The 26,575-nt window shown below is 35.2% G+C and overlaps 3 protein-coding genes and 1 long non-coding RNA gene across 6 annotated transcripts; all 4 read right to left on the bottom strand.

Annotated features, from left to right (window-relative positions):
* Positions 1 to 154: 154 nt before the first annotated feature.
* On the bottom strand, positions 155 to 4,045 carry TL29 (ascorbate peroxidase 4). The gene is made up of 11 exons (XM_008221119.3): positions 3,782 to 4,045; positions 3,510 to 3,608; positions 3,230 to 3,314; positions 3,110 to 3,144; positions 2,939 to 3,004; positions 2,790 to 2,830; positions 2,214 to 2,344; positions 1,988 to 2,094; positions 1,042 to 1,179; positions 663 to 797; positions 155 to 582 (listed from the first exon to the last, which is right to left on the bottom strand). The coding sequence occupies exons 1-11, from the start codon at positions 3,881 to 3,883 to the stop codon at positions 472 to 474; spliced, it is 1,050 nt and encodes a 349-aa protein (XP_008219341.1). The 5' UTR covers positions 3,884 to 4,045; the 3' UTR covers positions 155 to 471.
* Positions 4,046 to 4,322: 277 nt separating this feature from the next.
* On the bottom strand, positions 4,323 to 8,769 carry LOC103319570 (O-fucosyltransferase 7-like). Of its 2 annotated transcripts, none has more exons than XM_008221122.3 (11): positions 8,340 to 8,769; positions 7,646 to 7,748; positions 7,496 to 7,563; positions 7,104 to 7,192; positions 6,824 to 7,004; positions 6,601 to 6,729; positions 6,358 to 6,491; positions 6,053 to 6,266; positions 5,221 to 5,405; positions 5,016 to 5,111; positions 4,323 to 4,842 (listed from the first exon to the last, which is right to left on the bottom strand). In XM_008221122.3, exons 1-11 carry the CDS (start codon positions 8,472 to 8,474, stop codon positions 4,701 to 4,703), a joined length of 1,476 nt encoding a protein of 491 aa, XP_008219344.2. In that variant the 5' UTR covers positions 8,475 to 8,769; the 3' UTR covers positions 4,323 to 4,700. The 2 variants fall into 2 exon arrangements, with proteins under 2 accessions (XP_008219344.2, XP_088900446.1); XM_089044320.1 differs by having other exon boundaries at positions 6,824 to 7,028; positions 8,340 to 8,768.
* A 249-nt stretch (positions 8,770 to 9,018) lies between these two features.
* Positions 9,019 to 14,894, bottom strand: LOC103319569 (O-fucosyltransferase 7-like). Of its 2 annotated transcripts, none has more exons than XM_016792175.2 (12): positions 14,382 to 14,894; positions 13,704 to 13,802; positions 13,290 to 13,389; positions 13,140 to 13,207; positions 12,324 to 12,412; positions 12,044 to 12,224; positions 11,823 to 11,951; positions 11,580 to 11,713; positions 11,276 to 11,489; positions 9,958 to 10,142; positions 9,749 to 9,844; positions 9,019 to 9,584 (listed from the first exon to the last, which is right to left on the bottom strand). In XM_016792175.2, the coding sequence occupies exons 1-12, from the start codon at positions 14,499 to 14,501 to the stop codon at positions 9,443 to 9,445; spliced, it is 1,557 nt and encodes a 518-aa protein (XP_016647661.1). In that variant the 5' UTR covers positions 14,502 to 14,894; the 3' UTR covers positions 9,019 to 9,442. The 2 variants fall into 2 exon arrangements, with proteins under 2 accessions (XP_016647661.1, XP_008219343.1); XM_008221121.3 differs by having other exon boundaries at positions 14,346 to 14,871.
* A 2,311-nt stretch (positions 14,895 to 17,205) lies between these two features.
* On the bottom strand, positions 17,206 to 18,187 carry LOC148919476 (uncharacterized). The gene is made up of 2 exons (XR_016124627.1): positions 18,047 to 18,187; positions 17,206 to 17,649 (listed from the first exon to the last, which is right to left on the bottom strand). It is a non-coding gene; the product is annotated as an uncharacterized LOC148919476 (long non-coding RNA).
* Between the last annotated feature and the right edge of the window lie 8,388 nt (positions 18,188 to 26,575).

The following is a 26,575-nucleotide window of genomic DNA, read 5'->3' as shown; positions in this document are numbered from 1 at the left end:
ATCCAACAGAGGGAGTTCCATATTCAGTGCAGTTGCTCATCAATCATATGAATCTCTCTCTCTTCAACTAACACTGCATTGGTTGTGAAAATGTGACATTACACAGTTTAAAAGAGAGAAGTAAAAGGAAAACAAAAATGGAAAAGAGAGATGGTTTCCTTAACCCAACAACTAAAACACCAATAATAAGCTGAGCGGCTCAAAGATTCACATTGTTAAATTTTGGGGGTGGAAAATGGCCATTGATCTGAAACTGCTGGTAAATATGGGGCATACAATATTGTACTGAAACTGCCGGCATTGGCAGTAGGTACCACAATAACCTCTTTAACCTCATTCTTGTTAATTTTTTCCATTTTCATAACATCTTAGCTATCCGTGGGTCAACAAATGAGTCTCTATAAGATTGTTGCAAGAATCGAGGGTTGACTAGCTGGAGCTGGAACTGCTCTAGTGAGTATTGTGATCTCTCTACAATTTGAGTTTGCTGAAATCTACTTTTTTGACTGGATAAGTATACGCCTCATAATTGATTTGTTGTCCCAAACTACTCAGTTTTGTGAAAGTAGTGATCAGATCAACCTGAAAGAGAATTTTAAACCAACAGTGAGATCTAAAATGTTAACAAAACCATGCAGACATATTTCCAGATTTGCACTGACCTCATAATCTGTTTCGGATACTGTTTCTCGGCTACGTTGATATTTCTGAACCCATGGAAAAACTTCAGGATCAGCAGCTAATAAGGTTTCTGTGGCTATCTGATCAGGACCCAAGAATGCAGACAGAACAGCTAGCTGGCAAAACAATAATATGCTAGAATCAATAATCATTAAAAATGACCCCAAAATTAGTGACAGAAGAACTTCCATTGCTACAAGAACTACCATTCTTCTTCATCTAAAGTTCACAAGTTCAACCATGGAGTGATTTTCTTGCGCTGCAAGTCTGTTTGCTTTTAAGGTTCATGGTTGAACTTGGTAAAGAAGAACGATCCTAACTTGCAATTGCAGCTGTATAAGTAAAGAAATTTAAAAAAACCTGGCGGGGTCCCAAGCCAAGGGCAGAGAACTTGTCCTTCAATTCCTGCACATTTGCTTTGTCCCACTGGGGAACCCTTCCCTCTGGATCTGGCTCCTGGGTATCGCTCCGTCCAAAATTCCTTTCAAACAAGCCCCACTGTTGGCACAAGAATGGTTGTATGCATTACATGCCTTAACCCATAATTTCCTATAGTGAAGAAAATTAATGCAGCTAATTATATGTGTGTATGGACCTCTAATAAGCTTTATAAACAAGTATTCCTACATCAAATAAATTCCCCATGCCAGCTGAGCTTTACTCAGGTGGTAAGGTTGCGATGAGGATGGTCCTAGGTTCAAATCTTGCTAAGCAAAAGTGGGGAGAAAGAAACTTGCACAATCACTTCAAATATAAACCCCATTTGATTTGAAAATGCATCAATGCAGTAGGAAGAATTAATATGTCGACACAGTTTAAGAATCAACTCTACCAAACCTTTAACCCATGATTTAACTGGCATGAAAAAAGCTAGTTTTATATAGTAGAGCCTAATTTCATTACAAATTCACTGACTGAGTCACAGAACTTGGCTAACTCATAAACAAAACTGGAACCCTGTTTTGTTTTAGAATCTGATCCTGGAAAAGGGAAAATAAAATAGAAGACATCCTATGTCTCTGAGGACCATCAGGTTGATCAACTAACAAAGACAACTGTGAGGGTTATTTCTCAACTGAACTTTCATGTGAGAATCATTCTCAAACACCATTTTAATAATCAGCTGTTTCAGGCTGAAATCACACAAAGAGTACCATGTAGTATTGATACTAAAATAATTTCATCTAATAATTAATTCAATATATCAAGAACTTAAACACCGACCATATAAATTATAAATCAACGGTTTCAATAACGACCTAAAGGTATTTGGAGTATCTGTAAACAAGACAAATGGAGAACAAACCTGACCATTTGAACCATATGCAGTGTATAATAAATTTCCCTTCTCTTCATTCCCTCCACATTTGCGAATTGCAGCAGCAAGAAAGGTTTGCTTTGTGGCACTTTGTGCTGTATAGAATGAAGGAAACTGAATTATAGACCATGGTACCAGTTTATCAAACAACCCCCATGTGTCATTCAATGCCATGTCAACGATGCGTGTTTCAAATATTGTGATATTGTACAACCTGCTAATTGGATCAGATCAGCATAGGAAATGGGTCCACCCTTGGAATACGAATCAATTTCCTTCTTTGCTTCTTCTATGAAATTCAAAGCAGCAGTGAGCCCCTTGTTTTCAGGTCTGCTTATCTCTGAGCTTTATGCAAGAAAAATTGGAGAAGAAAGTGAAGGTAGCTTCTGTACAAGGTTGAAAACCAAATTGCACAGAGAAAAGAAAGGATAGAGCAAGAAGAAACTGAAACTGCAATGCAACGATTTCATGCAAAGTTCACGTTTTTAGTCCTTTTCCCATTCAGTTGTAACACTTTAACAATATCAGAACTCGTGCCTGGTAGATCCAGAAGCTAGTAAAATGAAAAATCAGAAGAGTAAACATCCTAAAATATCATCCGGTTGCTTTGGGAAAAGCATCCTTTTTATGATCATAAACAGAGAGTTGTCTTCACTTTAAATTGCATAAAGAAAGTTAAAGAGAGTAAAAATGAAGTCCCACTTCAGTTTGAATATAAGATTACAGGAGGAATAAGGTTACACTTCAATGAAAAAATTATATTAAAGAAAATCCTGTGCATAATGTTTACCTGAATCTGATAGATCCATTTGGTCCCCCAGATTTTGAAGCCTAAAACATTGATCAGAAATAGGTAAGTATTTTGTATTCCTCCCTCAGTAATATTTAACCAAACAAAGAAATATTATGGTATTCACAGGGCAAAGTTTTTTGTCTGACCTTATCATAAGTGATAGCATCATTCAGTGCCAGAGTTAGTAAGGATGGGATAATGTCTCGATTTGCCTGAAACGAACAGGAGATCGGAGAAAATATCTCATGAAGTTGAAGAATGATGAATCTAAACTGTGAATGGAGTCTAAATACAGCATGACTCTCACTAATATTTACCTTTATAGCTTGAAAAAGGGTGTCCTTGATACTTGCTGTTTAGAAGGGAATAGGCATCTGGATCAGCATATTGTAGATGATTCAAGTCTAGCATTGGAAACAAGCATTCAAAAAACTTACAAAGAAATTCAGAACGCTGTCTGCGTTGTATCAGATCAGCAGCCTCAGCCACTTCCACAAATGTTCCTGAGCTTCTTATCAATTCCTAAGAAGATATTACAACTGGCAGAAACTCATCATCAATTCACTCTAATTTATGGAATTCTACATTTATTAAGTTTAGCTGCATTTTAATGATAAATATGGATATCGTTGCTCATAATGAAAATTGGGTCTCTGCCAGAGCTTAATGAAGTAGATACATTATTTTCACAAATAATAAAGAGAAGAAAGCTCTCACCATGCCAATGGTGGCACCAACACATTTGAGAATGTCCCTCCTATGAAACCTATCCTCATTAGCAGTATCAACTTCAATTTTATTACAACGAATTGTAACCTGAAATTCGATATCACAAAACCTACAATCACTACTCATATAAGCAATGTCAAACAACTGGGTTCAAATGAAAACAATTCAAACGAAGAGCACTTTTCGGTCATATAAGAGCAACCCATTTCTCAAAAGACGTGTAGAAACAAGTACGTACCATAGGCAAAAAGAAAACTTACAGAAACAGTTGGGTATCTGGAGCCAGAGGTAGCAGCAATGTTGAGAGGGACAGGAACAAGTGGAAGCAAGGAAGGGACAGTTGATAGGAAGGAGACCGCCATTGCCTTGTTGTCTTTGAGAAAACTTGAGAAGCTGTCTAGTCTATAGTTTCCATTTAAACAGTCAAGGCTGTTCTTCAAGTGTGGAGACTAGAAAGAGGATACTAATGTGGGCCACTGTCGTGGATATAGTTTACGTGTGGCTTATGATATTGTGTTATCCTATCTTTAATGCCTGACTGGGATCTAGATATTCGTACCCGACAAAACCAACCCAAGTCGACTAACAACAATGTGGACGATTATGGGTTTGTAATTTGCTTTAGAAATCCTGCCAGACAGACGTTCGTGGTAAGGGGTAAAAATGTCATTTCAATTTTTTTTTAAATCTTTCTCGTGACCTAGAACATAATCAGAGATATAGAGCCCAAATATGAATGCATGATACCTAAAGTTTGGTCAGTTCCTTTTCAAATTTATCATTTAGAGTTTTAAACAGAAATAACAATCAATGCTTTCACTTTTATTGCATCGAATGTCTATGAATACATGAAGACTGCTTGTTACTTTGTAAACAAACAATAATCCATTTTAGCATCCCCAATGAATCATTCTATCTAATTATAGAAACTTAGCAAAGCACACAATAAGGATGCCTTGGTTATAAAAGGAAGACCCCTCCGGCAATTCATTCCCCGACCTGCATTCTCTTGCATTTTGCTCTTCAACACCGTGATATATACAAAGAATTCGCACCGCTATGCGTACAATGGCAACACCAACTCATAAAGTTACAATAAATTGCAAAGAATGATAGTGTCACCACCCTACCAGCAGAGCAATCTTTGTCAAGTGGAATCATTTGCAACATCTGAGAGGATTAAAGAGTTGTTTGCACTGGAAATTCTTTCCTACACAAACAATCTGGTAAAGGGTTCTCATAAAAGGGTTCTTCTGAACGTAACTTTTCCTTGCCCTTAAGTCCTGCAATGGGACCTTTTCTCTTCCGGGGTGAGCCTTGCCTGTGTAACCACCATCACAACAGTTACGACAAATTGGGTTTTACCCATCATGCAATAAATTTGAGAAAAATTAACATTTATGAATGTTTTACAATTCACAATAACCAGAAATGATATTGGTTGGGCTAAAATGATTCTCATGGAACTTCAAAGCTTTTGGTGAGATAACATACCGTTTCCTATGTATTTCAATAACTCTATCTGATAAGTTTTTGCCTTCCTCCAGAGTTCCCTGCTCAAGTTTGTCAAACAGACTAACAAGAGCTTTTCTGATGAACAGAGAGTAGCGTAGAAACAGATTCAGAATGCAGCATTTATAGCCATAGGATGGTCGTTGTAGTTCAAATTTACATATATTCGGAAAAAAAGTTGCCTTGCCTGTCAGGAGATATTGTTTTCTTGTGTCCAAGAAAGCGACGGTGGCCTTCAACTGCCCTCGCCATGTTTCCAGTGTATGAAGGTATAAATACACCACTTTCAACTGAAACAATGTAGTCAAGCGCAGCCATTTGAGATGCATGATTGGTAAAAGGTTCAAGCTCCTCAACGGATGCCAATGTTTCCTGAAAGTGAAGACCAATATTGGACAAACCAGCATTACAAAATAATCCATATGTTTAGATTTTAAACACCCCCACCCATCTCCAGAAACGATACACATGCAAAATGATTTACAAAATAACAGTGGAATTTTTTATTAACCCCCAACCATCCTCATTCAAATGAATTAGAGAGATACATAGATGGTTGACTTCCATGAGTTATACCAATCTATGCTGACACTATACTCATTCTCCCACCCTCCCTCACCACTTGGGCTAGCACAATGGGCTTCTCCTGATCTTTTTTATTGAATGACATTTACCTTCCTCCACTAAAAATAATAAAATCCAAATGAATTAAAAATACAGCAGCAGAAGAAAGACACCATTCACTTTCTTCATCTGGAGCCCAATAGCACAGATCCATCAGAGTCAACAAAAGTTAGTTAAGGAGATTAATTGATCCCATCGGTGTACAGTACTCATAATGTAATGTCCAGACATTCCTTGTTACAGCAGTCCTACTTTTCCATCGATAATCTTCGTATATTTGAATGTCATGTTCACTTCAAGTCCAACCACAGGCATTCCAAAAGATTTATCATATTCCATTTGGAGCACAGTTACTTAGAAAAATGTAAATGATCAAGCATAAGCATCAATTATACCTTGCTCTTCAGTATTGGATAACGAGATCGTAGATCAGCCATATGAGAATCACCCCCATATATCTTTCCAGCAGCAATGTATATAGGTGTGCTTGATGGGTACCCAAGAGCGCTGAGAAAAATTCCAACCTCCTTTGGAGTTAAGGGGCAAAACCCTCTGGATCTTTGTTCTATGGGATTAATTTCTTTATCTCTCCAGTATCGGGTGTTCTCTCTGCATGTTCCAAATAAAACGTCAGGCATCACAAAAGCCAGAGGACTATCCATAAAATGAAATAAGTTCTTGCCACATAAGCATTTCATACCGAATGATCCTTAGTTCATCAGCTTCAGCTGAAGTTAAATCCTGTGTGCATCCACTAAAGGCAAGCATGTCCTTCTCGAATCGTAAATGCAGAGCAATATAAGAACCAAAGGACATCATCCGATTGACTAACAACTACAACATTAATCAAACAGATTTTTTTTTTATAAACGTTATGGAATAAGAAAAAAAAGGTTACATAGGCAGTGCAGAAACCAAACGAACATTTAGATCTGAGTTTTACTTTTCCCATTGTTTCAATTTGAGGTGCAAAACGTAGAGCTTCATAACAAGCACGACAGCGAAGCCTCTGTATATCTAGAGGTAGGTTGTTATTTGCCAAGCGAGAATCAGATTTGGAAGCTCGAATAACCTTAAGAAAAGAATAATGTGTTTAACAAGATGATTTACTAATTAAAAAATAATTTAGAAAATATCAGATAAACCAGAGTGTCCAGAAACCGCACCTCATATTCTTCCCAGAGCCTAGCTATCTCATCTTGGTAATAGTTCATACCAGACCAGCTTCTAAAAAGTTTAACCGCTCTGGGGCCAGTAGCCAGTTCCTTAGGAAGCTTTTTTATAATTTTTATATCATTAGCTAGAGCATTGATAAAATGATCTTCGTCGAAAACATTTGAGAAGTTGCTGCATAAACAAATGAACCATATCCTTGCAACAATGACGTAACAGCTAAGAAATGAAAGAAAGAATTACTCAAAAAGTAAAACAAAACCACAGTGCTACCTAGAGTCTTTCCAAAATGATCGTTGATCAAGTTCTGGGATTACAAGAGTGGCATTTAATATGCGGGCTACAGCTACCATGTCACATATCTGCAATTCAAGGACAACATATTTTAGCTCCATGCAACAGTAAGATGATTATATTCATCAAATAATGGATAATTAATGATGAAATTTTCATATACATAGTCAAACCAAACATTATATTGCTTGTGTATCTACAATTATGAAACACAACAATCAGCTATGCAGATAGATAAATTAGAGTAATGTTGTTGGCACAACCAGCACAGAGAACTAGAGCACCCACGGTGTCAGGGGTTCGAACAGAAAATATACAATGTTGTGATCAATCTACATATATTTTTATATCAAGAGAGTGTGTTTACAGACCCCAGCACGCATCTGGTTGAGCCCACCATTTGTATGCACCAGAAGGTAACCCCGTGACTCTGTAGGAGCTGAATAAACAACAGTAAAATGTAAATTAGGAACACCAACGATATGCCATAGCTACACAATAAAACTCTAGCAGTAACTTACATGTATAATTGGGACTGGGTTCTACACATGGCACCAAATTGAGACTTGGTGGAGGAGGCTTCCATAGCTTTTTAGTTTCCAAAATCCCACTCGAATCGTCCAACTGTCAAGTCTAAGGGAGTGAAAACACGAAAGATGCATAACTTTTTCACATTAACAAACGTATCTAAATCTATAAGGTTCAGACCTATGTCCTAACTCCTAACTAAAAGGATATAGAGCTTCTTTTTTACTTTTTTTTTCTTTCCTCCAAATAAAAACAGCTCGACAAAATGTATCTGTATTTCCTTTTCAAAAAAAAATATAAAAAATCTGTATTTGATATATTCAAATTTCTTCTTTACCTTTGTTATTTGTCACACTTATCAGCAATCATATAAGTATCAGTCGAATCAATGATATTGATATGCACACCTAATCTCAAAAGCTATTCACAGTCAAAGATCCAGAAATACATACATATTGAAAAATCTACAGCCTTTATATAACTAACAAACCCAACAGTAACATATAGAAGAACAAGGAATGGTGATGATCAAAATCTAAATCCCGCTGATTGTGGAAAAGGTAAAAACCAACTTTCAAAAATATTAAATTTTCAAGAAGATCGCAAAATTGAATGATTTTGTTTTTGCATTTTGTGCACATGAGAAAAAGAAAGAGAAAACAGAGAGGTGTTGGGTTGGGGGATCACCGTGGGGAGCTTGACGGGGTCAGAGAAGTTGGGGACCTTCGAGAAAGAGAAAAGAGCCAATAGCGCTATTGAGCATATGGCGCACGTTAGCACCTTCCTCACTGCCGCCAAAGTTCTCCAGCTCTTCTTCTGCATCTGGGGATCTAAAGCTCAGTCATTCATTCAGAGCCATCACCCACAAATCCAAATGAAGAGAATGCGAGTAAAGATTGCGTCTTTCGGTTGTGGGCTTTTGTGGGTTCGTGGGTTTGTCCGCTGAGCTGAAGCGGTTCAGCTGAAGACGCCCATTTTATGTTCGGGTTTATAATGTTTTGCTCTGTGCTTTCTGGGTTTTTGCCGCGTTGCTTGTTAGTTTGGTCTGTTTATTAGCAATGGCCACCGGCAGAGATGGTATTGGCATAAATAAAAAAATTCGATTCAAGAATGCTAATCTGTCGCTCAATGGTGTTTCGGGCATACCATACCTCACATGTATCAACCATTAAAAATCGGCTACACGTGCCTAATCTTGAGATCATATTTAACTACAAATCATTCTTCGAATGCATCAACGGCCAGAAATTACTGAATCACAGATCTTAGAAATAAGAATGAAAAGAAAAGACGGAAAGAAATGTAGACATGTTTTGCGATGGGCTGCCAATAAACGAAAAAAAAGGAATGAAAACGATAACAGAAATAACAAAGGAATTCTTTCACTTTTATTGCATCTAGTGACCATGAATACATGAAGAGAGCATGTTACTTCCGAGACAAACAATAAACTATTTTCGTATCCCCAGTGAATCATTTTATCCAATTCTAGAAAGTGGAAACCAGGCCAACTTCGCAAAGCACATGCCTTGGTCATAAATGGAAGGCCCTGTCTCCGGCAATTCATTCCCCGACCTGCATACTCTTGCATTTTGCTCTTCTTCAACACTATGATATACCACCACCAGCAGCTATCTAAACTCAGGATATACATACTCCGCGTCCCTATCCGTACAATGGCAACACCAGCTTGTAAAGTTGGAATAAATTTCAAAGAATGATTGGTGTCATCACACTTCCGGCACAGGAATCTTTTTCAAAAGGAACAATCTTGCAAGTATCTGAGGCGATTAGAGAGTTGTTTGCATTGGCAATTCCTTTTTACACAAACAATCTGGTAAAGGGTTCACATAAAAGGGTTCTTCTGAACGAAACCTTTCTGTGCCCCTAGTTCCTGAAATAGGACCTTTTCTCTTCCGCGGGGAGCCTTGCCTGTGTAACCACATTGCAGACCATCAATTATACAATAAATTTGAGAAAACTAGAAGTTGTGGATGTTTTGCAGTTACACAATAGCCAGAAATTATATATGTTGGGCTAAAAGTGATTCTCATGGAACTTCAAAGCTTTTGGTGAGAAATTGAGAAATCACATACCGTTTCCTGTGCATTTCAATAACTCTATTTGATAAATTTTTGCCATCCTTCAGAGTTCCATGCTCAAGTTTGTCAAACAGGCGAACAAGTGCTTTCCTGATGAACACACAAAAGCATAAAAACAGATTCAGTTTGCAGCATTTTATGACCATAGAATGGTATTGGGAGTAGTTCAACTCTACTTATATCCAGAAATGAAATCGGCTTGCCTGTCAGGAGATATTGTTTTCCTGTGTCCAAGAAAGCGACGATGGCCTTCAACTGCCCTCGCCATGTTTCCGGAGTACGAAGGTATAAATACGTCACTTTCAACTGAAACAATGTAGTCAAGGGCAGCCATTTGAGATGCATGATTGGTAAAAGGTTCAAGCTCCTCAACGGATGCCAACGTTTCCTGAAAGTTAAGACCAATAAATGGACAAATCATCACAGCAGTATTGACAAATTAATCCATATGTTTGGATTATAGCAACCCATCCATCCCCCGAAACTATGCATATACAAATGAATTAAAAAATCAAAATGGTATTTTTTTTACTTTCACAGACTAATAGACAGATGATTTGTACTTCCACAATTTTCCAAATAATTATTTGAATCTATGCTGACTTTGTCCTCATGATACTTTTAAGTAAGGATATCTCACCCTCTTCCCCTTGAAAATAAAAAAATCTAAATACAGTAGCAGAAGAAAGACAGCACTCACTTTCTTCATCTGTTAGCCCAGTCATACAGATCCATCAGAGTCAACAAAACTAACTTAAATGCCTCATACTTATAAATGACTGACAAGCATAACACCAAGCAAAAGATCACTTAAGATTTTACATACACTCAGCAACACCCAACCCATCACAGTTTCTTTCAGAAATGAGGTTCCTGCGGGTATTGACACCCAAAAGAAAGGCGGTGAATTTTGAAAAGATAACTTTGACACTCATGATTGACTTGCAGGTTAAATTTCCACCTTCATCCAAGAGAATTGCTGCTCTGATGTCATTTTTTACATTTCTGAAAGAAATTGAGGAGTTGTGCATGTTGATCCACATGGCTCTTGATTCATATGTCTTATCTTTGGTAACCTTCAGTGCTATATCAGCAGATTCATACTAACATGCTACGAGTGCTCACCCCAAGAAACCCTAATCTTGAAGCCCTCACAACTTTATAGATAAATTCTACTTTGGTGGTCTTTTTTCTTAATGATGTACAGCCAGATCACAGTGAAATGCACATGAATGCTATTATGTCGGATATTATAATTGTAAGTAATTTTGGCTCCAAAGGGATTAATTGGTCCAATCTGGCCTGCCCATTATCAGATTAAAATTATAATAATGTATGTGGTCAAAATATTCAATTAAATATTGTGCATCACACTTTTCATCTATAATCTCTGTAAATTTGAATGTTGTTCAATGTTCACTTCAAGCCCAACCACGGACATTTCAAAATTCTTATAATATTCCATTTGTCGCTCAGTTACTCAACAAAATGAAGAAAATCAAGCATAAGCATCAACCATACCTTGCTCATCAGTATTGGATAACGGGATCGCAGAGCAGCCATATGAGAATCGCCCCCATATATCTTTCCAGCAGCAATATATATCGGTGTGTTTGATGGGTACCCAAGAGCACTAAGAAAAATCCCAACCTCCTTTGGAGTTAAGGGGCAAAACCCTTTGGATCTCCGTTCTATGGGATCAATTTCCTTTTCTTTCCAGTATGAGGTGTTTTCTCTACAAGTTCCAAATGAGAAACTCAGGTATCCAAAAAGCAAGGACTATCAATAAAATAACAGAACTGCTCGCCATATCAGCATTTCCTACCGAATGATCCTTAGTTCATCAGCTTCGGCTGGAGATAAATCCTGTGTGCATCCACTAAAGGCAAGCATGTCCTCCTCAAATCGTAAATGCAGAGCAATATAAGAACCAAAGGACCTCATCCGATCAACTAACAACTACAACATTAATGAAATAAGAAAAAACTTTAAAAATGGTTATAGAGCATGACAAAAAGTTACATAGACACTACAGAAATCAAATGAGTGTTTAGAATTAAGTATTTACTTTTCCCATTGCTTCAATTTGAGGTGCAAAGCGTAGAGCTTCATAACAAGCACGACAGCGAAGCTTCTGTATATCTAGAGGTAGGTTGTTATTTGCTAAGCGAGAATCAGATTTGGCAGCTCGAATAACCTTAGGAAAAGAATAATATGTTTAACACGATGATTTTCAAAAAAGAACTTATAAAATAAATTGCATAAACCAGAGTGTTCCAGAAACCACACCTCATATTCTTCCCAGAGGCTAGCTATCTCCTCTTGGTAATAATCCATACCAGACCAGCTTCTAAAATGCTTAACCGCTCTGGTACCAGTGGCCAGTTCCTTAGGTAGCTTTGTTATAATTTTGACATCATCAGCTAGAGCATTGATAAAATGATCTTCATCGAAAACATCTGAGAAGTTGCTGTGTAACAAAGAAATGAAACAAGTTTTTGCATCACTGACATAAAAGCTAAGAAAAAAGAAAGAATGACTCAGTAAGTGAAACAAACCGCAGTGCTACCTAGAGTCTTTCCAAAATGATCGTTTATCAAGTTCTGGAATTACTAGAGTGGCATTTATGATACGGGCTACAGCTACCATGTCACATATCTGCAATTCAAGGACAAACACATTTTAGCTCCATGCAACAGTAAGATGATGATATTCATCAAATAATGGATAATTCATGATAAACTTTTCATATACATATAGTCAAACGAAACATTCTATGGCTTCTTTGTGTAGACTGAAACACAACAATCAGTTAGGCAAATACATTGGTGGCATAAAGTGTTGCTGCTACACTGCAGCGCTAAAAATTGGGCAGTTTCAAGGTTTTCTGTCTGTTAAATCATGCATTTTATCTAAATATTACATAGGTACAAACATAACCTCACAAAAGTCCACCTCTGTTCAGCCAAGTCAAAAGTGTGCACCCATGAACTCCATATTTATTTTTACCACATGCACTTACAGAAAGCTATCTTAAGTGCATCAGTCAATCAATTAATGCAACTATTTATTCTGCATAAAAATAATGGGAGAGGAGCTTAGGTGCCTTATTTAGTACGGAGAAAGAGACGAGGAAAAAGGCTTATTTCAACGCTTATGGAATAAATGATAAATTGGGAACTCTATGTGACATATTAGAGAGGACTGCCGTTGTCCAAGTTCTCTTTCTCCTATGATCTACCAATGAGAAAACCAATAAAAAGAACTTCTGTTTCCAAAGCCAAAATTTTGACAGGATCAATGTCTAGCAAGAAATATTCAATGAAGTAATCAATCAACATATATTTCACAGAACAAGACATATAAGAAAGGAGTGTTTACAAACCCCAGCACGCATCTGGTTGAGCCCACCATTTGTATGAACTAGCAGGTAACCACGTGACTCTGTAGGAGCTGAATAAACAACAGCAAAATAGATATTAGCAACACCAAGGATATGCCTTGGCTACATAATAGAGCTGAATTAGTAACTTACATGTATAATTGGGACTTGGCTCTACACATGGCACAAAATCTCGATTTGGTGGAGGCTTCCATAGCTTGTCAGTTTCCACAGTCCCACTTGAACCATCCAACTGTCAAGTCTAAAGGAGTGAAAACATGAAAGATGCATAACTTTTTCACATGAACAAATGTATCTAAATCTATAAGAGTCAGAACTAAGTCCTCAGTGCTAACTAAAGGGGTATAGAGCATTTTCTTCCCTCCAAAAAAAAAAAATCAGCATACACAAATTATATCCTTGTTTCTTAGTATTTTATTCCCAATTGAAGTTTAGATTTTCAAAACTGTTCTTCTTTATCTTTTCTCATTTGTCACGATTATCAGTCATCAAACGCAACACATAAAGAAACCATCAATTATATAAGTTATGATCAAAAGACAAAACCTTGCGAGAAGGCAGAGGTGCTTTCAACAGATGGGGCGGGGCGAGCTCCAGTGTCCAGCTTTGCTCAGCGCTCAACTTCTGGTATTTAATATCATGTTGCTACAAAATAAGTAAAACATACAATACAAACAAATTCAGATCAACCCACAAAATATTTTCCAGAAACAAAATGTAAAAGGCAAAAAAAACACACTTTATTTTCCTTTTTCTTTTTAAGAAACAAAAACACTTATGAAAGAAACTCCCCATATGGGAAGTCAATCGTAGTCAATGAGCATCCACACCTAATCCCCAATAAACATAACAAAATGAAACTAAAAACAAAAACCACTCGGATATTAAGTCAAAGATCCAGAAACACATACATGGTAATAATAAAAAGAAGATTGAAATCTACAGGCCTTTTTATATATAAAAAATTAGCAAACCCAACAGCATTTTCAGCGGTACAAACAAATGGTGATGATCAAAATCTAAATCCCACTGATTGTGGAAGAGGGTACAAAGAAATTCTCAACAACAACAAAAGGAAAAAGAATTTAAAAGATCATGAAATTGAATTTTTTGCTTTTGCTTTTTCCGAAAATAAGAGAAGAAAGAAAAAGAAAGAGAAAACAGAGAGGGGTTGGGTTTGGGGATCACCGTGGGAAGCTTGAAGGGGTCAGAGAAGTTAGGGACCTTTGAAGAAGGGAAGACAGGTACGTGGACAGAGAAGAGAGCCACTAGCGCTATTGAGCATATGGCGCACGTTAGCACCTTCCTCAGTGCGGTCAATGCTATCCACCTCTTCTTCTGCATCTGGGTATCTAAAGCTCAGGCATTCAGAGCCATTTTTGCACACAAATCCAAACGAAGAGAAGAATGTGAATAAAAGACTGCGTCTTTGGTTTGTGGGTTTTTGTGGGCTTCTTGGGTTCGTGGGTTTGTGCGCTGAGCTGAAGCCGGTTCGGCTGAACTCGGCCAATTGTGTTTGGGTTTATGCTGTTTTTGCTTTTTTGCTTTTCTGGGTTTTTGCCGCTTTGCTTGCTCTTGGTAGTTTGGTCTGTTTATTAGCAATGGCAAGCGGCAGAGGGAGTACCTATTCGGTTACATAAACGAAAACGAATTTAAAGGAGGAGGACAGAAACAGATGGTAATTTCATTTACTTTCAAGAAAAGATTGTTCCCCATCTAAACTTCTTCTTCTACTCTGTCTCTCTCTCTCTCTCTCTCTCTCTTTCCTTTTCTATAATTTATTAAAAAGAAAGGCAATAATCTAGTAAAAGAAATTTTTTTTTAATGTTTTACCACTTAAATCATAAACCCCACAAAGATTATTTCTATTTCAAATTTGATAACTTTCCCCTCAGAAATTAAATGTTTCTAATTCAAAAATAACAAATTTATTTGAATTTGAGTTAAATTTTTGTTGATAGAAATTTAAATATTCTCTAATACTCTTTTTTTTTGGATAAAAGAATTGAAAAATGATGAATAACATAAGGAGACATTTGATCTGACTAAGAGATCCTATCTTAAATATTGTGTTCAATTTGAACCAACGCATATGATATTAAATTAGCCTAAAAACATTAGTTAAGTTTTAGATGATGAATATGACAATTATGGAAATGCATATACATAGGCTAAGCAAAATTTATCTATTAACTACAAAGGATTTGTAGATTAAGTGATTAAGAAAACTACATCGGAGATGTGTGTTGGGTCACTTTATTGCAAATTCATCATACTATAAGGTAAAATTGAATGCAAAAAACCCGCAGTGATTTAGAGTAATTGTTCCTCCTCTAAGAAAGGTCATGGGTTTTAGTCATAGTATTTATATAGTGTGTGTGAATTTAGTATATTTTCGCTCATCTTAATAATAAAAAAAGTCCTTAAAAAAAGGGTAAAATCGAATAAAAAATAAATAAAACATAAAGAATATATAATTTAGGTGGATAATGAATTAAAATATAATGTTAATAAATACATGTGTTATAATATAAGTGGACTATAACACCATATGACGATATGATACATGCACCCAAGAATTTCTTGGACACTAAAGTTTAAAATTAAATTTTAGACTCCAATTATATTTGGAGTAATTTATGTACGTAGAAAAGTTTTTTCTAACTCATATCAGTGAAGACGTCCTCAGCTAGGAATGAAATGCATGTGGCATTAAAAGTGATCGCAACCAAAGCCATGTGTACAAGTGCTCATTGTACAAATGTTAACAAGTGATCACAACACAACCAGCAGCTCCGGTAGATGCGAAAATTTGGTTTATCCTTCAACTTGGGCTAAAGCTTCTGTTTTTTTTTTCTCTCTCTTCCTAATTAGGATCTTAACCGATTAAAATCATTTTTAAATTAAATAACTCTCCCTCACCTTTGACCTGATTCTATGATATTATGCATGTACATAATTTAATCAAGATAAATATGAAAAATAATTGCGTTAATTAGGTACGTTGTGAGTTTCCCTAGGTTATATGGCAACAAAGTCTTCTACCGACCTGATAAAGCCGCAGGAGTGGTGGGGGTGAGTGTGGCCCTGTGGATCTCAAGACGATTGAGTCAAGAGATGAGTTGCATTGATGGAGAGGATGGTCTGCATGTGCCCCCCAGACGACACTCATAAATTAACTGGATTATGATTCTCTCTCTCTCTCTCTCTCTCTCTCTCTCTCTCTCTCTAGTTGCGTGCATTGCACTCGGATCCACAAGTCTTAACATGTACGTATGGTCTAATCTTACATGGTTTTCACATCAAAACCTAATGCACCATATAACTCTTTCAAGCAACGCGTTATTGTTTTGATAGAGATATGTAGTTCAAATTCATAGTCTGACTTCGGTAGTATGAAAATATGATAAATGTCTCACATTGGAAAATTGAAAAACCCATACTAAAGGCTTAGAAGAAGTTGGACTTCCATCATTGCCAATTGATTCTAGCATAAAATCTTAACTTTTTGTATGGTATTATGTTAAGTCTTTCCACTTATTAGACTTGAAATGTCTTCACATGTGCAAAGTTGTGTAAGAATGTGAAAAAAATATCCTATATTGAAAAGTTAAGAAACCTAATAAAATCTTATAAGGAACTATAGATAGATATTCTACTTGTGTCACGTATTTGTTTTCTTACTTTATCTTTGCAATATTTTACTAATAGCATTACTGCTGGGCTATGTTTCATTGCATATGGGAAGAGAAAAGTTATTTTTAACATGTACTACGATTTGGAATATGGATGAAACTCCATGGCCATGTCAAAGTAATGCTTGAAATAACTAATATATATACTCTAGAGAATTCAATCATGGTCAAGGATTAGGTTAAAAATCTAGCACGTGATGATCTTTTACAACTTTTTTAAAATTTGTTTCTTGCTTTTCTTTTCCTTTTGAATTAGATTGAAAAAAAGAAAAAATTTGTGTGTACGAACATACCCACGAGATGAGAGAAGCCAGAACACAAGGGTTACGGCGTCTATGAAAAGGACTCCATGATTGCAGAAATATTGCAAGTTATATATAGGTCGATCAGAAATGTACAAAGAAATTTCATTGTCTGAACTGTACACCAGGACAGGACATATCCAAAATAGCAGCCAGTACCAGATGACGAATAAAACTAGCAAAGAAGACAAAAGTGATATTTGGAAAAGCAATTTTGCATTAATCTTCAAGGCTCTTTCTTTGCCTCAATAAACAAGCCCTTCTTGTTCTCGTGAGTCTCACCCCTCCTCTTGTCTTTCTTCACTTTGTATAATACAGTAGCTGATGAGGGGCCCTCTCATGTGACATTTTTCCATGTGTAGACAAGAATACAGTAGCTGGAAAGAAGAAGAAAATTAATTTTCCAAAAAAGGAGACATCTCACCCTCCTTTCATGCATTTTCCATTTTAGATTTTTAGGGGTAGAAGTATATATACGCAACCTGAGGTTTACCGCTGCATGAGGAAAAAAAAAACGAAAAAAAAAAATTAGTTAGAGATATATATTTTTTTAATACATGACATACAAATTTACGTATAGATGTACAATTTTTGTTACATTCTTTCCGTATTATATATATATATATGTGTGTATGTATATGGACAATACTAGTTTCTAAAACTATATGTGTGTGTATGTATATCGACCATGCTTAAATCTTCATCTCCTATAGTTTAGATTATCGTTTATACTAATATATATATATATATATATATGTGATGAGTCCCTATCTAGTGACGATCAAAAAATGCCATGATCTAAAATACATCGTAGGCATCATTTTTCTGGAATTTTGTTTTTCAAGTGAACTAACTGTAAAACTTAACTAGACTTTCATAGCTCAACACTAACCTTGGTCTGACATCTTGGTTGTAGAGGATCTTCTTCTCTATGCAACTCTTAGCGCTATTTCTCTAGATTGGGTGAGAGCTGTGTTTTAGCGTATTTATTGCTAGAAAAGGGACCTCTATATATATATATATATATATATATGCATCACTTGAAAGCCTTGCCCATCAAGGAGCTGTCAAGTGTTCTAGTTGCATTAGGATTAGGTTGTTCAATCCATATAGAATTAGGAATTCCATTATCTCTTGTACTTCAAATAGAATATGTACAAGAGTAATCCAATAAGTCTTGAGTATATTTTTGAACATGCAAACCTCTAGAATCCTTACATTACATGATTAGAAGACCACAATTTCATGGTTAAGACAAATCATTGTCTTACACTAACACAATTTCATGGTTAAGACAATGATTTGTCTTGCACTAACTTTAGAATCAAGATTCTTCCTCAACATTAATAATTTAATACGTGTGGTTAACCAATTGATCAAAGAAAATTACATTACGTCTCATACATTAATCGAAAACACAAGAATTTCTTAACCAGTTTGATTACGTTGCTTAATCAAATGCATAAAAATAATTTGGTAATTAAGTCCATGTCAAAGTAAATAAAAACCAAAGATAACTTGCAAATGCAATGCCCAAAAAAAAGTAGATGAAAATACGCACACTGAGAAAGTAAAAACTTTGGAAATATTCACTTAAAAAGATGTGATAAAAAATCTAAACGACATAATTAAAGATAACACGTGATTAGAAAGCACTTTGGAGTGTTTAGTGTTTAGTGTTTGCGTTGCTTCCTCTTTTCGTTATTCTTTTTTGTTGTTGTGGTGGGTTGAGTTCTTTTCAAACGATCAACTTTCGACGTGGTTCCGAGGTAAGGCATCACATCTGATTACAAGGCTACGTGTCGTGTGGAGACTGGTCAAGAAAAATCCATGATTTTGAATGTATTGTTTAATTTTGAAGAAAGCAACAACTTTGGTTCGAGTTCAACAATTAAAAATAAAAAGGGAATAATTGTGCAATACGTGGCAGAAGATCCATGCATGAAGAATGGGAGAGCAAGTGGGTCCCTCATTCCCCCCTGCACAATTTTGCTTGCCTTATTTTGAAGAAGCATTTGACATCAAGAAAAGAACCATGGCCGCAGGATCTAATACATTTGATTTTGATTTCATGAATAAACAACAACAATAATGAGCACATGTGATGGTGTGAAGATCGATCGCCAATCTAGGCACTGATTTTATTTATCTTTTTATAGTTTTATAAACATTAATATTAGTCACAGACGTGAATTAAGTCACCCGAGTTTAATTCTTCTTTCTATACATGAAAATAAATATAATTTAGAATATTTCTTTGAAAAGAAAATTACTATTAATCTCGTGCTGACGCAAGTGCCACTAGACTTGTTTTTTAGTTCTAAGTTTATTTCTTATTTATAGTGAATTTCTGTAGACTCTTGTTTAACTTTTTGTTTTTAATTTATGTAATTATTTACATTTGTAATATATTAGTGTTTTATATTTTTGTTTGTCCTTTATAATGAAGTGGTTTGTGTTTGTTTTTCAATTTTTCTTCTTCTTAAATTTGAGTTATTTAAAAATTAAATTAACACCTTTAAAATATATATATATATATATATAAATATTTTGTTTGTCCTAAAGTAAGACTTATTTATTTAGCATCGGCAGGATATCATATTTTAATAGTTCTTAGCGTGAATGATTAAAATAGGCTTATTAGTGCTGGCAGGACATCAGAAGCTGTTTAGCACATTCGTATGAAAAACTAGAGGACAAATTATGCACTTGTGTCATTTGTTCAACCTACGAATATGCACATTTGGATTTATGCTTAGTATAATTTACACTACATAATTAGCAGAACTGACAAAAAAAATGTGTATATTTTGTCAAAAAAACAACTCCATATATACTTGTTTTTGAAGTAAATTACTAAGAAGAATGTTATATATGTATGTATGAAATTATTTTTGTAACGATATATCAAATTCCGCTTCTGCTTTTATATGTATAGATTAAATATCGTATTTTCGAAACAAGTTTAACAAGTATCAAAACTATGCAACACTATATAATGATTTAAGAATTACTAATACCACATAAATTTATAACGTCTCTAGTAAAACACTTCATTCTCTCACACTTACATACAAATATTCATTCTATAATAAAAGGACATATGAATGCCAAGAAGTCCCACAAGTCACGTAATGCACAAGACAAGTTTGGGGTGGCCAATTCCACAGCATCATTACCAATGAAAACGAAAACATCAACCCAAGAAGTGATAATTAAATTAAGGAGTATACAAGCTTCTAAAATATTTGATTTGATAGATATATGAATATATATATATAGCATAAGTACGAGGTACACCGTATATTGTACTTTTGCACACTCGTGTATGTCGGTGTGTATACCTTTCAACCGTTGATTGATATGAATTCCATGTTGATAAAAAGTTAAAGAAATCAGCAAAAGTTGAGTTGAGAATCTTGATTTGGAAGTTGGGAGTTGAAAACAACTCTTTAAATACGAGTTATAACAAAATAAGTTTATCATCATAACACAAATCATCTCTATTATGAAATTTGGTGCCAAATTTTCTAAATTGACGAAAAAGAAGCCCAAAAAGAAATTGTCACAATCCATGTCCATTTACGCATTAACAATGACGACACAATACCTAAGGAAGTGGTCTTTGAATCCATCCAACACCTACTAGTCTTCGACTTTCGCCCTCTTATTTTTCCAAATTCAAAAACCAAAAGGAATTAAAAATTTCAGAAGTCTATTATGACAGAACACACGACTCTGGATCAGGACAGAGACGCATAGCAAGTTAACAAGTCAAGTGTAAGCGAGGTAGGAGTTGTTAGAGGTGGCAAACAGATCCATTAAAAAAAGCTTATGATTACAAACCAAAACCAATGTTTTTTGTGCCAAAATCTTTTAGGTTTTCTTCCGAAGCATAATTAGAGGTCTTTTTTAATGGTATAACTGTTGGCATAAATTCAAAGTCACCTACCGCTATTACTCAGTACAAGGAGAAAAACAAAAAGGGTTTCATTGCCAGATGGAGCATATATATCTGTGGGGCTTGGTTCTTTTTCATGAAAGCTCGACATCCACTTTCTATGGGTTTGGCTGGCTGTATGCGTTGTGGATTCAATTGAAAGATCAACAAGTGCATTAAACCTAATTTCCGCAAGTGACAGCCAAAGCTTAGTTAGTTATGAATTGACATAAATTGATCAATTTATGTAGCAGCTACTACTAATAATGGGCATATAATTGGGATAATTTATAGTTGTAAATTACGGAAGAATTATCTATGATAATTAGTGTTGATTTTGTGTATATGTCCAAAATGACGTCGATTTAGCGTTTATGAGTTAAGTGTTTGGGATTCAAAATAATATTTAATAATCATAAAAAAATAATTTAAAACGACGTAAATATAAACACAATATTAACACTGAAAAAAAATAAGTACAAATGACCTGATAAAAAATTACTAGGGCAACTCTCCCTCTTTACCTGATAACATAATTTTTTCATCCCAAAAAAATTTGCAAAAATCTGTTTACTCAGTTCATCTATCTATTATTCTCAAACTCTATGTCACCTTTTTTTCTTTTGGATTAAAGTTCGTAGTAACTAGAGAGATAGGGGTTGGTGGATATTGCCATGGGCAATGGACAGTGCCTTGTATGGCAGGCCATGACCATGGCAGGATTGGCACCCACAAAGATCTTTTGTTTTTGTCCTTTCATGTTGTCCTTGAGAGTGATTTAACCTAAATTTAATTTGAAATAAAAATAATTTGTCTCTCTCCTTCTCTGCTTTGTAGCAAGAGAAATTATTAAAAGAGTGAGATAATCCATTCTTATGTTGTGATGTGAGTGGAAGAGAATCTAGTTGCTATACCATGTATCTCATAATATCCACAAAAAACAATGGATGATTGTTAAAAATTTAAATAAAAAGATATTCTAGAAATCATTGTGTTCATGACTGTGTTTGTAGTTCTATGTGTCCATCAGGCTTAGTGGGCTGTCCCAAAGCATGAAATTATAGTTTTGGGGACTTCCAAATGCATTCAGTAGCCAATTTTTTTTAATTCTATATGTGTTAGTAAGCACATGAGACATAAAAAATCAGAATAATTCTAATATACATTTAAATTAGGTAAACATGGAAGGGACTTGTAGCTAAAGTAGTTAAGAGCAATTATTCTTGCACTTGATGTCTTGTATTCAAATCCCCCCTCCATTTAAAACCACCAATTGGAAAATTAAACCAGGTGCCTCTATGACGAACTCTGGAATGTCTTGGTGGAAGTTGTTTGATAAATGCCCTTTACTTGAAGGTGTTTCCGGTCCCAAATTGATGGGTTATTTGCAGCAATGGTCCCTCAACTATACCCTGTAGTTACATTTGGGTCATTGAACTCAATTATTAGTTGCAGAGGTCACTCAAATATGTGTTTTGTTGCACCAGTAGTCCTTCCACAAATTCTGTTAAATTTTCTTTCAAAGTGAGGATACATTCGGAAATTCGCCTTCCCCTCCTGAAACTACGAAATTTTGTATGCAAAAAAATAAAAACAAAAACTTTCCTTTTTAATCTCTTTTAATGTTTATACAGATATTACAGGGCAATTCTATTTGAAGTCTCATCCAAATAACTACAATTGGATACATGAAGCAGATGAACAATGACTTCAGGAAAATTATTTATCATAGCAACACCGCGATGACCTTGAATTGAATGGCTGAAGTAAATGATATTTGCTATTTCAGAAGTGCCAAGAGTCTGTGGATAGCTCCCTAAAGGAAGCTGATGGTCCTTTGCTCCACAACCCTCCCTTTCCTCCACAACCCTCCATTGCCGCAACCCAATCCCTTTACCGACACCAAAAAATTCAATTAAAAAGATGCCGCACATCAACAAGAATATTATCAAATATTCATAATAAATACCTTCAGACCAGCAAACAGATTCAAGATCTCGCATTTTACCTTCAGACCAACCCTTCTCCTAAATCACGTCGGTCTTCCATAATCTTTGAACCCAATTCAAATACACCAATTTAAAACCCGACCCTATTGTAAGAGCCACTAAATCTGACTTATGAGTGCTAAAATTTGTAGACTTTTGAAACAAAAATGAAAAAGGGTAAGTGATGAAATGATGAATCTTTGGACCTCCCCGAGGGAGCAAACAAGAATGGAAGGTTGAACCATAGGTTCGGCACAAGAGGAATCTTTCTTAGACTCGGTTCGCCATCAGTTTGCAAACCATCAAGAGGTTGAGAGGGAAGAGGGGTTGGTGGGTTAGGGTTTTGAAGTTTTGTGTAGCAGATCTATGGGAATTTTTATTATTTGATATTCAATTTGAATTTCTGAATTTACCCTCACTTTTGACAGAAAATTTAACAGAACTTGACGGAAGGACTACTGGTGCAACAAAACACTTATTTGAATGACCTCTGCAACTAATAATTGAGTTCAGTGACCCAAATGTAACTACGGTTATAGTTAAGGGACAATTGCTGCGAATAACCCCAAATTGATTGAGAGATTGTTCACTGGCATGATCTTCTTGTAGCGTTTTATGCTTATCTTTAACTCCAAGCAGGGGCGGAGCCACAACAAGGCCTGCCATGGCCCTGGCCCCCCATTTAATTTTCAATCTCTTGTAATATATTATAAAGTATATGATATAGCAATACAATTACTACAATTAGATTAGTGCTGGCCCTCCCAGTTGAAGATGAAAAACCTATGTGAAAATAATTTTGAAATTTTGACCCGTCCATGTTAAGAATCCTAGCTCCGCCCTGAGCTAGGTTGCCAGGATGTGCAATTTTTATGCTCGCTGTCTTACGTTGGTTGTGCCTTATTGTTATGTTCTTTAGATTTATTCTATTGCAAAGAAGAGATCCCTCCTTTTAGGCTGTGTTCTTGTTGTATGTAGATACTTGCCCTATTCTTAATGAATTTGAAAGACAATTAGGCAGGTTATTGCCCACAGTTGATGGGCCTAACCATCTATCAAACTGTTCAAGAATTAAAATTAATTATCGCGGATCCAATGGGCTTTCACCATAAGACCACCTCAAGCAGCAACTATTCATCTAGCACTGTACTTCCGCTGTCACAGAATCAAATGAAGGAGCATTTTTTCACTTCAAAACAATCAACTGAAATTAGAAGCAACAATAGAACAACCAGCCAGCCGCCCACCAGAATACATACTAGAATCGTAGATTCATCAACCTAAGACGATATATACAGTGTCTTGACTGCATGCATCCTCTACATGATAATAATATCAGAGATATTGATAAAAAAACAACAGACAAAATCTACCGTGGATGATGATGGAATACTGGATGGTACATAGCGATAAGTAGTTAATAACCACTAGTTTGGATTCACTACGTAATGTTTTCCATGACCGATCATTTTTAGGTCCTCATTAAAAAGATTATTCTTGCAAAAATTTACTCAAATTGAAAAGTTTTTAATTATTTAGATGTAACTAAATAAATAGAAGAACACAATTTATTTGATATACAATGAAATTTCCACCGTCATAATCAAATGTTTAAATAATTTCTGATTTGAATGAAACTTTGCATAAATAATTCGTGAATGGTTCGGATCATTAGCTTGCGTAGTAGAATAGGTCCAATTAAGTATTTAACATAGTAAGACTTGAGCGTTTTTATATACATATATATATATATATATATATATAAAGCAAAAGGCAGAGAATAGTGAAACATTCAAAATATAAGAAAATGCCTTAGTCAATTCAAACATTAAGAATTAAAATTATTAATTAAATGAGAATAATATGGTAAATTCATATTTTCATATTAAAACAATTTAAATTTACAATTTAAAATAAAATCAAATAATAGGTCATACTTTTATGGAACATAACTACCTATATTATATTTTCTTAATTCTTAAAAAAAAAATAAAAAAAAATCAATCACACGTGTGCCAAGGGGCTAGTATTATATTATATCATTACTATTTGGCTTTTTCAAGGAAAAAGATGGCAAAAGGAAGGAAATCCATTTTCTTATTCATGTGGTATATAATGGGTTAGTTTATCTGCTCATCATTAGGGTCACCATGTTTCCTTGTTGGGGCTTCTCTCTTTCTACTTTCTGCGTTCTTTCTTCGTTTTTTAAATTGATCAGTTATGTGACAGAAGATGAAAATATGGTTTGCTTTATTCGATTTTTTTTATTGGTGTTATACAAAGTCTACATTAATACATACACTCTATATCTGCCTTGAATAATTTTCCCAAGTTTTGACCAAGACAAAAAAAATCCTCAAATGAAAAACAACAGAAGAAAATTAAAATAAACTATCAATTTCTAACACACCCACACAAAACTAAGATGTCAGGAGGGTTTGAACCCGAGATCTTTGATATTTATATGCAAGTCAAGACCATTTTTCATTGAAGTATACCCCGTTGGCCACATATTCTTTTTAATATGCAATTAACAGTACAAGTATTTTGAAATTTTGTGGAAATTGCATAGTGGTAAGAGTACTAATAAGAATAATGTCCTCTTGCTGCCAGCTTAACACTTTGAACTTTACAACCCACTGTGGAATTTGGAAATTGCCACGAATTTGGACCGCCGCAGGTCATGTTTTACTCGCAAAGGCTTTTCCATTTGTGTTTTTTTATTAAAGGAGAAGGAAAGTATGGATCAAATCAACCCTATAGAGTAAAGACCGTGGGCAGCTGACTGTTGAATTTATAACCTCCGGAAATTTCTTGGATGGAGTTTCTGTGAACTAACAACCAAAGTCATGCCAGTTTGTTTCTTTGTTGTTACATATGAAATTTGTCTTATTATTACGCTGCAGACACAACACAATATTCACCAACTTCGATATGAACTGCATAACAACAAAATAGAAATATTATGGAGAATCAGATCTAAAATACTTGCATCAATACAAAATTAAAGTGATATAATATTATACAAAAATGATCCTTTGCCAGATTGTGTGCCTAACAAGATGTTTATGTTGCAAGTCCTGTGAATATTAACATTGACCAAGTTGATTCTCATTCGAACGTATATATGATTCATGTTCATAATTTTTGACACCATAAACTTCCGTCTCATAACACAAATTTGTCAAGAGAACGTTACTATATATAAATGTTAAACGAACATCCCAAACCTCCAACTGTTTGAAATTTAAGTTGTCTTGTGTTTTTCTGTTATGTATTTTTTGGGATAAAAGAACGATAATATTTTATTGATAAGATAAATAAAAACAAGTACAAAGACAATATTTATTATGCGAATTAAATCTTAAATCCTAAACCTAAACAATAGAGTTTCGATAAAAATTGAAGCACTGTTAATGTCCTGTAGTTGGATTCAAATGACCTGTATGTATGATTGCAGCGCACGATATATTGTTGTACAAAAACACTGGTA

This window comes from Prunus mume, linkage group LG2 (assembly GCF_029339155.1).
Source record: "Prunus mume cultivar Tortuosa linkage group LG2, ASM2933915v1, whole genome shotgun sequence".
Classification (NCBI taxonomy): domain Eukaryota; kingdom Viridiplantae; phylum Streptophyta; class Magnoliopsida; order Rosales; family Rosaceae; genus Prunus; species Prunus mume.
This window is presented reverse-complemented; position numbering and strand designations above follow the sequence as displayed.

What these genes read in the sequence shown, in the direction of transcription:
- TL29 (XM_008221119.3), bottom strand. Translation starts at nt 3,883, where the DNA reads ATGGCGGTCTCCTTCCTATCAACTGTCCCTTCCTTGCTTCCACTTGTT. An exon ending in CATATGGTTCAAATGGTCAG is followed by an intron (nt 1,180 to 1,987) that starts GTTTGTTCTCCA and finishes TTGTGCCAACAG; the next exon opens with TGGGGCTTGTTTGAAAGGAA. An exon ending in TATCCGAAACAGATTATGAG is followed by an intron (nt 583 to 662) that starts GTCAGTGCAAAT and finishes ATTCTCTTTCAG; the next exon opens with GTTGATCTGATCACTACTTT.
- LOC103319570 (XM_089044320.1), bottom strand. Translation starts at nt 8,474, where the DNA reads ATGCAGAAGAAGAGCTGGAGAACTTTGGCGGCAGTGAGGAAGGTGCTA. An exon ending in ACCCAGTCCCAATTATACAT is followed by an intron (nt 7,564 to 7,645) that starts GTAAGTTACTGC and finishes TTGTTTATTCAG; the next exon opens with CTCCTACAGAGTCACGGGGT. An exon ending in GGCTCTGGGAAGAATATGAG is followed by an intron (nt 6,730 to 6,823) that starts GTGCGGTTTCTG and finishes TCTTTTCTTAAG; the next exon opens with GTTATTCGAGCTTCCAAATC.
- LOC103319569 (XM_008221121.3), bottom strand. Translation starts at nt 14,501, where the DNA reads ATGCAGAAGAAGAGGTGGATAGCATTGACCGCACTGAGGAAGGTGCTA. An exon ending in GCCAAGTCCCAATTATACAT is followed by an intron (nt 13,208 to 13,289) that starts GTAAGTTACTAA and finishes TTGTTTATTCAG; the next exon opens with CTCCTACAGAGTCACGTGGT. An exon ending in GATGAACTAAGGATCATTCG is followed by an intron (nt 11,490 to 11,579) that starts GTAGGAAATGCT and finishes TGGAACTTGTAG; the next exon opens with AGAAAACACCTCATACTGGA.